The following is a 13,053-nucleotide window of genomic DNA, read 5'->3' on the forward strand; positions in this document are numbered from 1 at the left end:
AACCATTTAACTTGATAATGTGCACAAATGTGTTACCTAGATTATCTACATAACATCTTTATTAACATAGTTCAACATGAGGAAGATAACAAAAACTTGTCGCTTCCTTATGTGCTTTTACATAAAATACAACATAATTTGCTTCCACACAAAAAAAACGTAAAGCAACATAAAATGTCATTTAAGGTTAGGCATTAGGTTTAGCTGTGTGGTTAAGGCAAGGGTTAATTAGGTTTAACATCAGATGTTATGACTTTGTGGCTGTGTCAGCTATTGACCACTCTGCAGAGCTGCCTCCAGAACAAGATTCATGACAAAAAACAGTAACCTGTGACTTGGTGCCCGGGGAGCTGTTGTTGTGGAGGGTTGTTCAAGGGCACAATGGCATGCAATGGCATGTAGGATTTTATACCAGAAACCCTCCTGTTGCCAGCTCACTTCCCACCAGACTTTTCCCATCGGACCCGGAATTGAAACTGGTAAGCCTCCGGTTGCTGGCTCGTCTCTCTAACTGGTAGGCTACGGTCTCTAGTTGCAAATTTCAGTTAACATAACGGAGCTAAAAGGTTTTCCTTGAGTATCATTTACCTTGCTCAGACAGTCCTACATTGCATAATTTATTGATAAAAAAAGCTAAACATAACAAGGATAAGAATTTTATCTTTATTTAACTAGGCAAGTCAGTTAAGAACAAATTCTTATTTTCAATGACAGCCTAGGAACAGTGGGTTAACTGCCTTGTTCAGGAGCAGAACGACAGATATGTACCTTGTCAGCCCGGGGATTCGATCTTGCAACCTTTCGGTTACTAGTCCAACGCTCTAACCACTAGGCTACGCTGCCACCCCGACCTTATGCCATACGTCCCCATGTGTGAAACTGTGGGATTGTAGTTTTACCTTTTATAAAATTATACCGAAACGTCATGTTTTCATCACAGATGTCATGATTTTTTAAAATACGGTATGGCTTTACTAGCAAAAAACTTTGGATGGAAATGTGTTTACTGATATATTTTTTCTTGATCAATTGTCTTTTCACACTTCAGGTGACATTTTCAAAGTGGAAAAGAAGTACAAAAAAATACAATGAACTTCATAATTGTCACGCTTCAGGTAAGACCTTCACTGTGTTGAAATAACAATGTTTATTACAGCAACAGGGGCAGGCAAACGACAGGTCAAGGCAGGCAGGGGTCGATAATCCAGAGTAGTGGGACGAAGGTAGAGGACGGCAGGCAGGCTCAGGGTCAGGTCAGGCAGAGGTCGGTAATCCAGAGTAGTGGGACGAAGGTACAGGACAGCAGGCAGGCTCAGGGTCAGGTCAGGCAGAGGTCGGTAATCCAGAGTAGTGGGACGAAGGTACAGGACAGCAGGCAGGCTCAGGGTCAGGTCAGGCAGAGGTCGGTAATCCAGAGTAGTGGGACGAAGGTACAGGATGGCAGGCAGGCTCAGGGTCAGGTCAGGCAGAGGTCGGTAATCCAGAGTAGTGGCAAATGTACAGGACAGCAGTCAGGGTCAGGGCCTCGAAAACCTGTTTCACGTCCGCCATGAATCCCTTCAGACTGAGGCAGACGACAGATTGTTGCTCCCACACCGCCGTGGCCCAGGCGAGTGCCATCCCGGACATCAGAATAATGATATACGCTATCCTCGTGCGGTCCGAGGGGAATGAAGAAGGCTGCAGCTTGAAAACGAGGGAGCACTGGGAGAGAAAGGCCCAGCAGGTTCTGGAATCTCCATCGTAGCACTCCAGGGGAGGTAAGCAGGGATCCCAGGAAACCGGGGTGACGGCGCTGCTACCAGCTGGGGCTGGGAGGTTATCATCATGGTAGGCTGCCTAGTAGGCAACCCACGGAATTGCTCCCGCAATGCATCCAATGCTAGGTCATGATGTTCGACCACAGCCTGGAACACTTCCATCAGACCGCGAATCAACTCCTCGTGCCTCCAGTGGTAGCTCCTTTGAAGGAGATGGCGTTGCAGAGCTGGTCCAAGTCTGCTGGGTCAGTCATGGCCAGTTCGTACTGACATGCTTTCAGGTAAGACCCACATGCAGACTGTGTTGAAGTAACAATGTTTATTACAGCAACAGGGGCAGGCAAATGACAGGTCAAGGCAGGCAGAGGTCGGTAATCCAGAGTAGAGGCAAAGGTACAGGGGGGCAGGCAGAGTGGTCAGGCAGGTGGGCTCAGAGTCAGGACAGGCAAGGGTCAGCAGGAGCTGAGACAAAAACCCTGGTTGACTTGACAAACAAGACAAACTGGCAACAGACAAACAGAGAACACAGGTATAAGTACCCAGGGGATAATGGGAAAGATGGGCGACACCTGGAGGGGGTGGAGACAATCACAAGGACAGAGGAAACAGAACAGGGCGTGACAATAATAATATCGTGGTGTGATTTAATTTTACAATTTTCTTCAACAATGTGCGTTATAAGGAGGTGATTATGAAACTATAGTTCAGTAAACTGTGCATAAACTGAGTATAAACAATATTTAATAAATAGTTGCCTCTTTATAACACACATTGTTGAAGAAAAGTTTTAAATTAAATCACATTGCCAGATTATAATGAGATTAATGGTGAATTTTGCACTTGACATAACTTTTGTACTATGACAATGTTGTTCTCGATGTCTGTGATTTGAGCTGAATTTGAGCAGACTTGAATTGGGGATTCTTCTTCACTCAAATATTAAAATGTAACACTAGTCCTATACATACATACATAGGATGTTAAACTGAAGAATTTACGTGTCAGGCTCCCTTCAGCTTGGTGTAGTATGGGGAACTCCATCTCGGTCTGGCCAACTACATTTCTGCTGACACACTCCACGCTACTGTTCTTGTATTCTGAGGCAGACATGGTGATGGTGCTGTTCATGGTTTGGGCACTCCTGGAGACGATGACACTGTAACTAATATAGACCCCTAATATTAGCCAAGCAATCACTGGCAAGGGAACCCCCTGACTGACACACACACAGGTCAGGACCTCTGCCTGGACCACACACCCAGAGCCATTCAGGAACTTGGGACGGTCTAGGGAAGACAAATAAATCGTTTTTACATTCAACATCATGAGATATGGCTTTTTTACATAACAGAGACTCTTTAAGAATAAGTTAGTACTGTATTGTATTTTGATAATGAGGGAATACTCTGAAAAGTGAATGCACTTACATTTGACTGTTAAGTCACTGTTTTCTCCACAGTAATGTTGGCCTTCCTGTAGAAGCCCATACATGTGAGGTTAATGTTGTGATGTTCGGATTTAGGAGTGAAAGACAATGCATTCACACTGAATCCATTCTCTGCTGTTGATAGATCCATTATCCTCAAATACATGCCTAGGCTCTCTGTCCCTCTCCAGTCTATTCCAACAAAATCTTACTCTAGTCTTTGCGGGCAGAGGTCATTTAGTTTGAGTGAATATACTTTGCAGGTCAGTGTGGCCCTCTCTCCATCTTTGAGAGGGGGTGTCTCCACAGTGGGCTTCTTCTGGGTTAGAGCTAAACAGAATTTGGCAAAGTTTGATCACTTTGACCATTCATTTGTCTAGCATTTTCATGCAGATTATGCTGTGATGTGAAGAACATGGTTATTATGGTTTGGTTTTTCTGAAAAAGTTACATAATATACTGCAATTCAACAATATTAGAATTCAGAGTGTGTACGCTACATTTATTCTCACTTGAGGTGAGAACACATAACGTGACATTTTCATCAGGTAAAGAAAGACCTGTAACAAAATACTGTAGTACTCATTATAATCTGCAGCGTGATTTAACAGAATGAAAGTAGTATATTTGTTGACATGGTTTCTTATGTACCAGACACTGAGACTCTCACCCTCTCAGGAAAAACATTTGATTATTTCCCCATGTTAATTTGAATCTATACTCACTTTCTCCTTCTTGCAGGTCTTCTAGAAAAAGCTGCAAGACCTTTCAGGACCTCTCAGGAACAGCCAATCATCACCGCACTCCTCTGAATCTTTTTCAAATACAGGTGTAAGTGGATCACCTTTGAACCAGATTCTTCGTATGTATTCAGTAATATTGCCTGGGTATGTGAATTGACATGATATCGGAATACACCGTCCAGCCTCTACTGTAACGTCTTGGGTCACTAAGATGGAGAACTCTGTCCCTGTCTCACTAGTCTCTATAAAAATGTTTAATAGTAGTACATTTACATGTGATCAGTCAAAGCTTAAAAAAATTATAATCTCATTCCAAAACATGTTACTTTACTATTTTGTCAAGTCATACATCATTATACTGTACTTATGCACAGACTACAGCTTGCTGTCATGTTATCACAGGACATAAGGAATCAATAATAATGAGACACAAATTTATGCTGTAATAGAGAATATACAAATTGTTTCCGTAAACAGCTAACCAAATGCACAAACAATTCATCATTTCATAATATGCTGATAAATGACTCTTGTTTATAATGTTATTAATCCACTTACCACTCGCTACTGTGTACCAGCCATCTCCCTGTCTCACTATAGGTCTCACTGTTCGGTTGAGATCTTGTTCTCTGATACTTGTGAGCACATTTACAGATCACAATATCTAAATATTGTCTGTCATTACTGGTTGCGAGAAATGTAAAAATATCTGTAGAGGCCAGAGCTGATAGTCAGTATCTGTCTTTAGTTCCCCCTTTTCACAACCTAATTTTATAGTGAGCCAAAACAAACTGTTGCACAGTACAACACTGTGTTAATGTCAGCACAATTACGCACAGTTGTAGATGATGCTAAAGTCAGCATAAAGTAACCAAAAATATTGCAATGACATTCAGGCCGTTGTTATAAATCCTCTTATGGATTGGACACTTTTTTTCAATTTCCTGAAGCTCAGGACCTGAAGCAAGTATATGCATATTCTTGATACCTTTTGAAAGGAAACACTTTGAAATTTGTGGGAAAATAAAATTAATGTAGGAGAATATAACACTTTAGATCTGGTAAAAGATAAAACAAACAAAAAAACATGCGTTTTCTATCTTTATTTTGTTGCATCATCTTTGAAGTATAAGAGAAAGTGGTGGACTTTAGAATTTAAGGTGTAATTTAGATGTTGTCCACTAGATGGAAGCACTGTGCGTGCAACGTGTCAGACTGATCCATTGAATAATTACATCACTACACAATATGTTGTATCAAGTCTGCCAGGTGTTTGCCCAAATGTGCCAAATTGGTCAATTGATACATTTCAAGTACATAGCTATAGAGAACATACAAAAATGCAATGGTAATAATTTTTTTTAGTTTACACACTCCCAGGAATGTCATACATGATGGATCATTAGCTTCCCTACAGAAAAGACACTAACCTTCACACATCTAGATGACCGGGCGGGGTGGGTGTGACGCCAGAGACAGCAGCGGGATCAAACTGTAGAACCCAGTTCCTACATTTGAATATTAAACGGCATGGTATTTTTTCAGTGTAATAGCTACTGTAAAAGGGACACTGCAGTTAGATTAAGAATAATTTAAGCTTTCTGCACATTTAAGACATGTCTATGTCCCGGAAAGTTGGCTGTCCCCAGACACGAGCTGCCCAGTAACGCGAACCTACCAGATGAGATAAATGCCTTTTATGCTTGCTTTGAGGCAAGCAACACTGAAGCATGCACGAGAGCACCAGCTGTTCTGGATGACTGTGTGATAACGCTTTCGGTAGCCGATGTGAACAAAACCTTTAAACAGGTTAACATTCACAAAGCCGCTGGGCCAGACGGATTAACATGACAGGTACTCAAAGCATGCGCGGACCAACTGGCAAGTGTCTTTACTGACATTTTCAACCTCTCCCTGTCCGAGTCTGTAATACCAACATGTTTTAAGCAGACCATCACAGTGCCTGTGCCCAAGAACACTAAGGTAACCTGCCTAAATGACTACCAACCCGTAGCACTGATGTCTGTGGCCAGGAAGTGCTTTAAAAGGCTGGTCATGGTTCACATCAACACCATTATCCCAGAAACCCTAGACCCACTCCAATTTGCATACCACCCCAACAGATCCACAGATGATGCAATCTCTATTGCACTCCACACTGCCCTTTCCCACCTGGACAAAAGGAACCCCTATGTGAGAATGCTATTCATTGACTACAGCTCAGCGTTCAACACCATAGTGCCCTCATAGCTCATCACTAAGCTAAGGACCCTGGGCTAAACACCTCCCTCTGCAACTGGATCCTGGACTTCCTGATGGGCTGCCCCCAGGTGGTAAGGGTAGGTAACAACACATCCGCCACGCTGATCCTCAATACAGGGGCCCCGTGCGAACGGCCCAGTACATCACTGGGGCCAAGCTCCCTGCCATCCAGGACCTCTATACCAGGCGGTGTCAGAGGAAGGCCCTGAAATTGTCAAAGACTCCAGCCACCCTAGTCATAGACTGTTCTCTCTGCTACCGCACAGCAACCGGTACAGGAGCGCCAAGTCTAGGTCCAAGAGGCTTCTAAACAGCTTCTACACCCAAGCCATAAGACTCCTGAACACCTCATCAAATGACTACCCAGACTATTTGCATTGCCCCCCCCCTCTTTTACACCGCTGCTACTCTCTACTGGTATCATCTATTCATAGTCACTTTAATAACTCTACCCACATGTACATATTACCCCAACTAACCGGTGCCCCCGCACAGTGAATCTGTACCGGTTCCTCCCATATATATAATATCTCTATTGTTATTTTACTGCTGCTCTTTAATTATTTGTTACTTTTATTTCCTATCCTTATCCTTATTTTATTTTTTAACTGCATTGTTGGTTAGGGGCTCGTAAGTAACCATTTCACTGTAAGGTCTGTATTCGGGGCATGTGACTAATAAAATTTGATTTTAAATTTGATTTGAATCAGTCAGGTGGCTAGTTGCCAGCAGGGACTTCTATTGCAGTAATGTTGAAGGGCTGTCTGGCTGGTATTGCTTACCTCAGCAGGAGAAAATAAAATAGCTTTTGTTCCCATACTAACTTTGCTTTACAGAGAGTAGACTACTGAGACAGACAGTGATGTTGCACTCAGTGGTGAGGTTGAGGCAGGCTGCTATGCAGAGAGAGAGAGAGAGAGAGAGAGAGAGAGAGAGAAAGAAAGAGAGAGAGAAAGAGAGACAAAAAGAGAGAGAAAAAGAGAGAGGGAGAGAGAGAGAGAGAGAGATGAGAAAATCTGTACTAATCTTATCAAACAAGTTAGGAACTTCAAAAAATAAGATATGTTTCAATATGAACATCTCCACATGGCCTATCGTCCCTATAGGCCTACATTTAAATGTCATACGTTTTCGTTTATATCAGTTGTTGTTCGTCTTATCTCGATTGCCCACTGGAGTTTATAGTTAACCCATTATCCACCTTTTTTTTACCACTACATCACTGATATTAATACAGAATCATAAGTAATATTCTAATATTTCGTGTGAATGTGATAATATGATCATCTCTGTGCGCTATTGATGTCTGCTTGTGCGGAGCTAGACTAGTAATGCCTAGGAAGACAAACGTGAACACTGTAATTTGAGAAAAGTGATACACTATATATACAAAAGTACATGGACACCAACTGAAATTAGTGGCTATTTCAGCCACACCCATTGCTGAAAGATGTATAAAATTGAGCACATAGCCATGCAATCTCCATAGACAAACATTGGCAGTAGAATGGCCCGTACTGAAGAGCTAAGTGACTTTCACCATGTTACCATCATAGAATGCCACCTTTCCAACAAATCAAATCAAAGTTTATTTGTCATGTGGGCTGAATACAACATTACAGTGAAATGCTTACTTACAGGCTCTAACCAATAGTGCAAAAAATGTATTAGGTGAACAATAAGTAGGTAAAGCAATAAAACAACAGTAAAAAGACAGGCTATATACAGTAGCAAGGCTATAAAAGTAGCGAGGCTACTTAGTCAGGCTGGTTAGGTAGTCAGGCTGATTGAGGTAGTATGTACATGTAGATATGGTTAAAGTGACTATGTATATATGATGAACAGAGAGTAGTGTAGTGTAAAATAGGGGTTGGCGGGTGGTGGGTGGGACACAGTGCAGATAGCCTGGTTAGCCAATGTGTGGGAGCACTGGTTGGTCGGCCCAATTGAGGTAGTAAGTACATGAATGTATGTCACGCCCTGACCTGAGAGAGCCTTTTTATGTCTCTATTTTGGTTTGGTCAGGGTGTGATTTGGGTGGGCATTCTATGTCCGTGTTTCTATGTTTGGGATTTCTTTGTTTCGGCCGGGTATGGCTCTCAATCAGGAACAGCTGTATATCGTTGTTGTCGATTGGGAGTCATACTTAGGCAGCCTGTTTTTCCTTTGGGTTTTGTGGGTAGATATTTTCTGTTTAGTGTTTTGCACCTGACGGAACTGTTCGGCTGTTCTTTTGTTTTGCTTGTTGCTTTAGTGTTCAGTTGTACATTAAAATGACGAACATTTACCACGCTGCATTTTGGTCTGATTTCTCTTCCCCTTCATCCGAGGACGACGAAGACCGTTACAGATCTACCCACCATAAGAGGCCCAAGCAGCGTGGGAACAAGTAGCAGAGGGTTCAGGATTCGTGGACTTGGGAGGAAATTCTGGATGGAAAGGGACCATGGAGACAAGCTGGGGAATATCGCCGCCTGAAAGAGGAACTGGAGGCAGCGAAAGCTGAGAGGCGGTGGTATGAGGCAAGGGAGCGCAGCAGGCACGAGAGGCAGCCACAACATTTTTTTTGGGGGGGGGGGGGCACACGAGAAGTTGAGTCAGGAAGGAATTCTGAGCCAACTTCCTGTGCTTACAGGAGGCAGCGTGGTACTGGTCAGCACACGGTGTCCCCAGTACGCGTTGAGCGACCGGTGCGCTACATCCCAGCTCCTAACATCTGCCGGGTGAGAGTGGGCATCGAGCCAGGACGGGTTGTGCAGGCCGTGCGCTCCAGACCTCCAGTGCGTCTCCAGGACCCGGTCTATCCTGTGCCTGCGCCCAGAACCAGGCCACCTGCATGTCTCCCCAGCCTGGTGAGTCCTGTGCCTGTGCCCAGAGCCAGGCTTCCTGCATGTCTCCCCAGCTTGGTGAAGCCTGTGCCTGCGCCCAGAGCCAAGCTTCCTGCAAGTCTCCCCAGCCTGGTGAGTCCTGTGCCAGAGCCGCCCGCCTGTCCGGCACAGCCAGAGCCGCCCGCCTGTCCGGCGCAGCCAGAGTCGCCCGCCTGTCTGGCGCAGCCAGAGCCGCCCGCAGCCAGAGCCACCCGCCTGTCTGGTACTGCCAGAGTTGCCCTCCAGTCCGGGGCCCACGGCGAGGGACCCCGCTCTAGAGGCGCCACCAAAGTGGGGTGAGCCAGCGGTGGTTAACCGCTCAACACAGAATAGCCGCCGTGCACACTCCCTCAAATCGTTTGGAGAAAATATTTATATTTTATTCAGCTTTGTTCAGTTGTATTCTTCATACTATAAAATAACAGAAAATAATGCGGCGGAATTATAAGCAAATATTTTCTGCGTCCCGCCCCTGAGCCGCCACCGCGGATAGATGCCCACCCGGACCCTTCCCTAGAGGTTTAGGTTTTGCGGCCGGAGTCCACACCTTTGGGGGGCTACTGTCATGCCCTGGCCATAGAGAGGGTTTTATTCTCTATTTTGGTTAGGCCAGGGTGTGACTAGGGTGGGCATTCTATGTCCTTTTTTCTATGCTTTGTATTTCTTTGTTTTGGCCTGGTATGGCTCTCAATCAGGGACAGCTGTACATCGTTGTCGCTGATTGGGAGTCATACTTAGGCAGCCTGTTTTTCTTTGGGGTTTTGTGGGTAGTTGTTTTCTGTCTTGTGTTGTTCAACCGGCAGAACTGTTGGCTTTCATTTTCTTGTTTGTTTTAAAGTGTTTCATTAAATATAATTATGACCACTTACCACACAGCATCGTGGCCCCCTCTTCCAGACGATCATTACAGTATTGGTACTTTCTCATATTTGTTACAATGAATATCCAGGTCTTCTAATTATGTAACTACGCTGTTACCATGTGGTTTCTAATTAAATTCCAGACAATTATGGTAAAATAAAGCATTAATAGGAGTTTGACATATTCTCTCTGTGCATTAAATTACAGTTAAAAAAACGGTGCTAGGAAGGTTGAAACAATCCTAAACGTGTCATGAAACGTTCACTTCAGATGTTATGAATGCCTATGTATTCTCCTAACACAGCTGGCAATGGGATGTGTAAATTATATCATAACACTATCTATCATGTTATTATCTTTCTGTGCTCCAGACCTGTGGACACAGACAAGAGGACCAGAGAAAGAGGTGAAAGAGGACAGACCCTGGTGTTGTGGTTGATTCATTGAGGCAGTGGAGGCAGGATGTGGGTCCTCATCTGGGCAGCTCTACTCTTCTCTCTGACAGAGAGAGCAACATGTCAAAGTAGGATTCCTTTCATCATTAAAGTATAGTTAATATTGAAATCATTAGTAGGCCTAGTGGTATAGATGTGGTAACACATTTTAACCTCAACAGATTCTGTATCATAACAAATGTTAGGAACAAGTGAAGTGCTTTCTGTATTACTGTCACGTCCTGACCAGCAGAGGGAGTAATTGTATTAGTTTTGGTCAGGACGTGGCAGAGGGTATTTTGTTTATGTGTTTCGCGGTGATGGTTTATGTAGTAGGGTAGTTGATTTATTATTTCCGGGTTTTGTGGTCACTGCTCTATTTTAGTCTATGTCTATGTTCTTTCTAGTTAGTCTGTGTCTATGTGTAGTTAATTGGGGTGTGGACTCTCAATTGAAGGCAAGGGTTGTCTAGTTGCCTTTGATTGAGAGTCCTATATATTAGGGTGTGTTTGTGTTGGTGCTTTGTGGGAGGTTGTCTCTTGTTTAGCTGTTTTTGCCTGACAAGACTGTCGTTCGTCATTGTTATTATTTTTGTATACGTGTTGTTTGGTTTTCCTTCTTTCTCCGATTAAAAGAAGATGAGTATACAACTCGCTGCGTATTGGTCTGACAGTGATTTCTCCTTATCGTCAGACGACGAGAGTTGTGACAATTACTCATGACTGTATTCATTTCCCTCCATCAGAACTGGCAGCACCACCAACAGCATCACCCTGGATCATCACCTTCAGTCCAGCAGAAATAACAGCAGAGAAGGGACTATGTGCTGTTATTTCATGTACTTTCACTCACCCTAATAACATCAAGCCTACCACTGCAATATGGCTCAAGTGCCCTACAAATGACAGATGTGATCAGGATAGAAACATAATTTTCCACTCTGAAACTCCCTCTAAAGCTCAGGAGGGTTTTAAACAGAGAGTGTCTCTACTGGAGACTGATCTGACAAAGAAGAACTGTAGTGTGATCATCAACGACATCAGAGAGAATGATGCGGGAGAGTATCAATGCAGAATGTTAGAAGGACCATTTACATACCCACAGAAAATGAAAATCACTGTGACAGGTACCGCATGACTATTACTCTGTTACATTGACATGACTATTACTGTAGTTAGTTATGTACATTGACTGTAACATACAGGTAGATACCTCTAATTCACAAATACCAAGATTCCCCTCCCCAAGTTTTCCTTTCTAAAGTCAGCTTTTTTCTAAAAATTGGTGGACTTTTTGGGGCATTATTTGGAGCAGTTTAACGTGGGTAGCAGAGTTAGGATGCTGTCACATGGCATCTGATTATGTTTCTCTGATGTCTGGTACACAGATGTTAAATTCACTTCTGAGTTTGTATTTGCTGTGTCCAGCTCTGACCCAGAAGCCCTCAGTGTTGATTCCTCCTCTGACAGAGGGAGAACCAGCTACTCTGACCTGCACCGCCCCGGGGATCTGCTCTGGAACTCCTCCTCACATCACATGGACATGGAGAGGAACAGGAGACAACATCACTGAGCTCAGAGACAACACCACCATACAGATGAGAGAGGACCTGACCATCGTTACAACAACCCACTTCTCAATTTTGACCTTCACCCCCTCAGCTAAGGATCACATGTCTGGTGACCTTCACATGTCTGGCGACCTTCAATGGCAGTGTCACCACTAAGAAGACACTGACATTTTATGTGACACGTAAGTACTGTACATTATCTGACCTTAATTTCACAACACATTCTTTTGTTGGGCTTTTGTTGGGCATTGAGGAGTACACAACATCAGTCACTGGCTTCATCAATAAGTGCATCGATGACATTGTTCCCACAGTGACTGTACGTACAGTGGGGGGAAAAAGTATTTGATCCCCTGCTGATTTTGTACGTTTGCCCACTGACAAAGAAATTATCAGTCTATAATTTTAATGGTAGGTTTATTTGAACAGTGAGAGACAGAATAACAACAAAAAAATCCAGAAAAAACGCATGTCAAAAATGTTAGAAAATGATTTGCATTTTAATGAGGGAAATAAGTATTTGACCCCTCAGCAAAACATGACTTAGTACTTGGTGGCAAATTTACTGAAATGTAATTGTATTCCTGAAAGATTACCTGCTAAATTGGCTAGGTTTCACCAACAAGCTTTAATGGCCTGGAAAATATGTTTCCTGCACAATTTTCCCCCACATAAAGCTCTTTTGTGGAATAATTCAGACATAACTGTAAGGAATAAGTAATTGTTAAACCCCAGCTGGCATGAGAGGAATATTGACTTTGTTCTTGATGTTTTCGACAACAAGGGTAATATTCTCACAAATGAACAATTTATAACATTGAACGAGTTTCCAATACCTTTCAGAGAGTTTATTTCTGTGATCAAAGCCGTTCCCAGTGGTCTAACTACACTAATGAAAACTCATCATAGCTTTGGTAATGATCACAAAGTTTATCCAGAACTCAGATTGGAAGGCGTGGGCTTACTTGAGAGATCTTGTTGTAATAAATATATAAAACAAATTTTTCATTCACAAAACCAACTTACACCGAGAGGAACATTTTTCTGGAACATGCTTATTCCTGACATTGTCTGGAAAAAATGCATGGTTAAGGCCTTACAAATATTGTATACCAAACAAAACAAAACTT

The 13,053-nt window shown here is 43.1% G+C and overlaps 1 protein-coding gene and 1 long non-coding RNA gene across 2 annotated transcripts in view; one reads left to right on the forward strand and one right to left on the reverse strand.

Moving 5' to 3' along the window:
- Window positions 1-342: 342 nt before the first annotated feature.
- LOC106582493 (sialic acid-binding Ig-like lectin 5) overlaps window positions 343-13,053 on the forward strand; it is a 55,575-nt gene continuing 42,864 nt past the window's right edge. Inside the window, exons 1-4 of the mRNA XM_045703723.1 lie at window positions 343-479; window positions 1,049-1,115; window positions 3,928-4,017; window positions 10,291-10,442. Coding sequence (XP_045559679.1) covers window positions 10,382-10,442 — 61 coding nt within the window. The 5' untranslated portion in view covers window positions 343-479; window positions 1,049-1,115; window positions 3,928-4,017; window positions 10,291-10,381. The remainder of the gene's footprint in view (window positions 480-1,048; window positions 1,116-3,927; window positions 4,018-10,290; window positions 10,443-13,053) is intronic.
- LOC106582591 (uncharacterized) lies at window positions 1,358-4,700 on the reverse strand. Its single transcript, XR_006760991.1, has 5 exons — window positions 4,488-4,700; window positions 3,912-4,000; window positions 3,188-3,233; window positions 2,759-3,046; window positions 1,358-2,262 (listed from the first exon to the last, which is right to left on the reverse strand). It is a non-coding gene; the product is annotated as an uncharacterized lncRNA (long non-coding RNA).

This window comes from Salmo salar, chromosome ssa02 (assembly GCF_905237065.1).
Source record: "Salmo salar chromosome ssa02, Ssal_v3.1, whole genome shotgun sequence".
Lineage (NCBI taxonomy): Eukaryota > Metazoa > Chordata > Actinopteri > Salmoniformes > Salmonidae > Salmo > Salmo salar.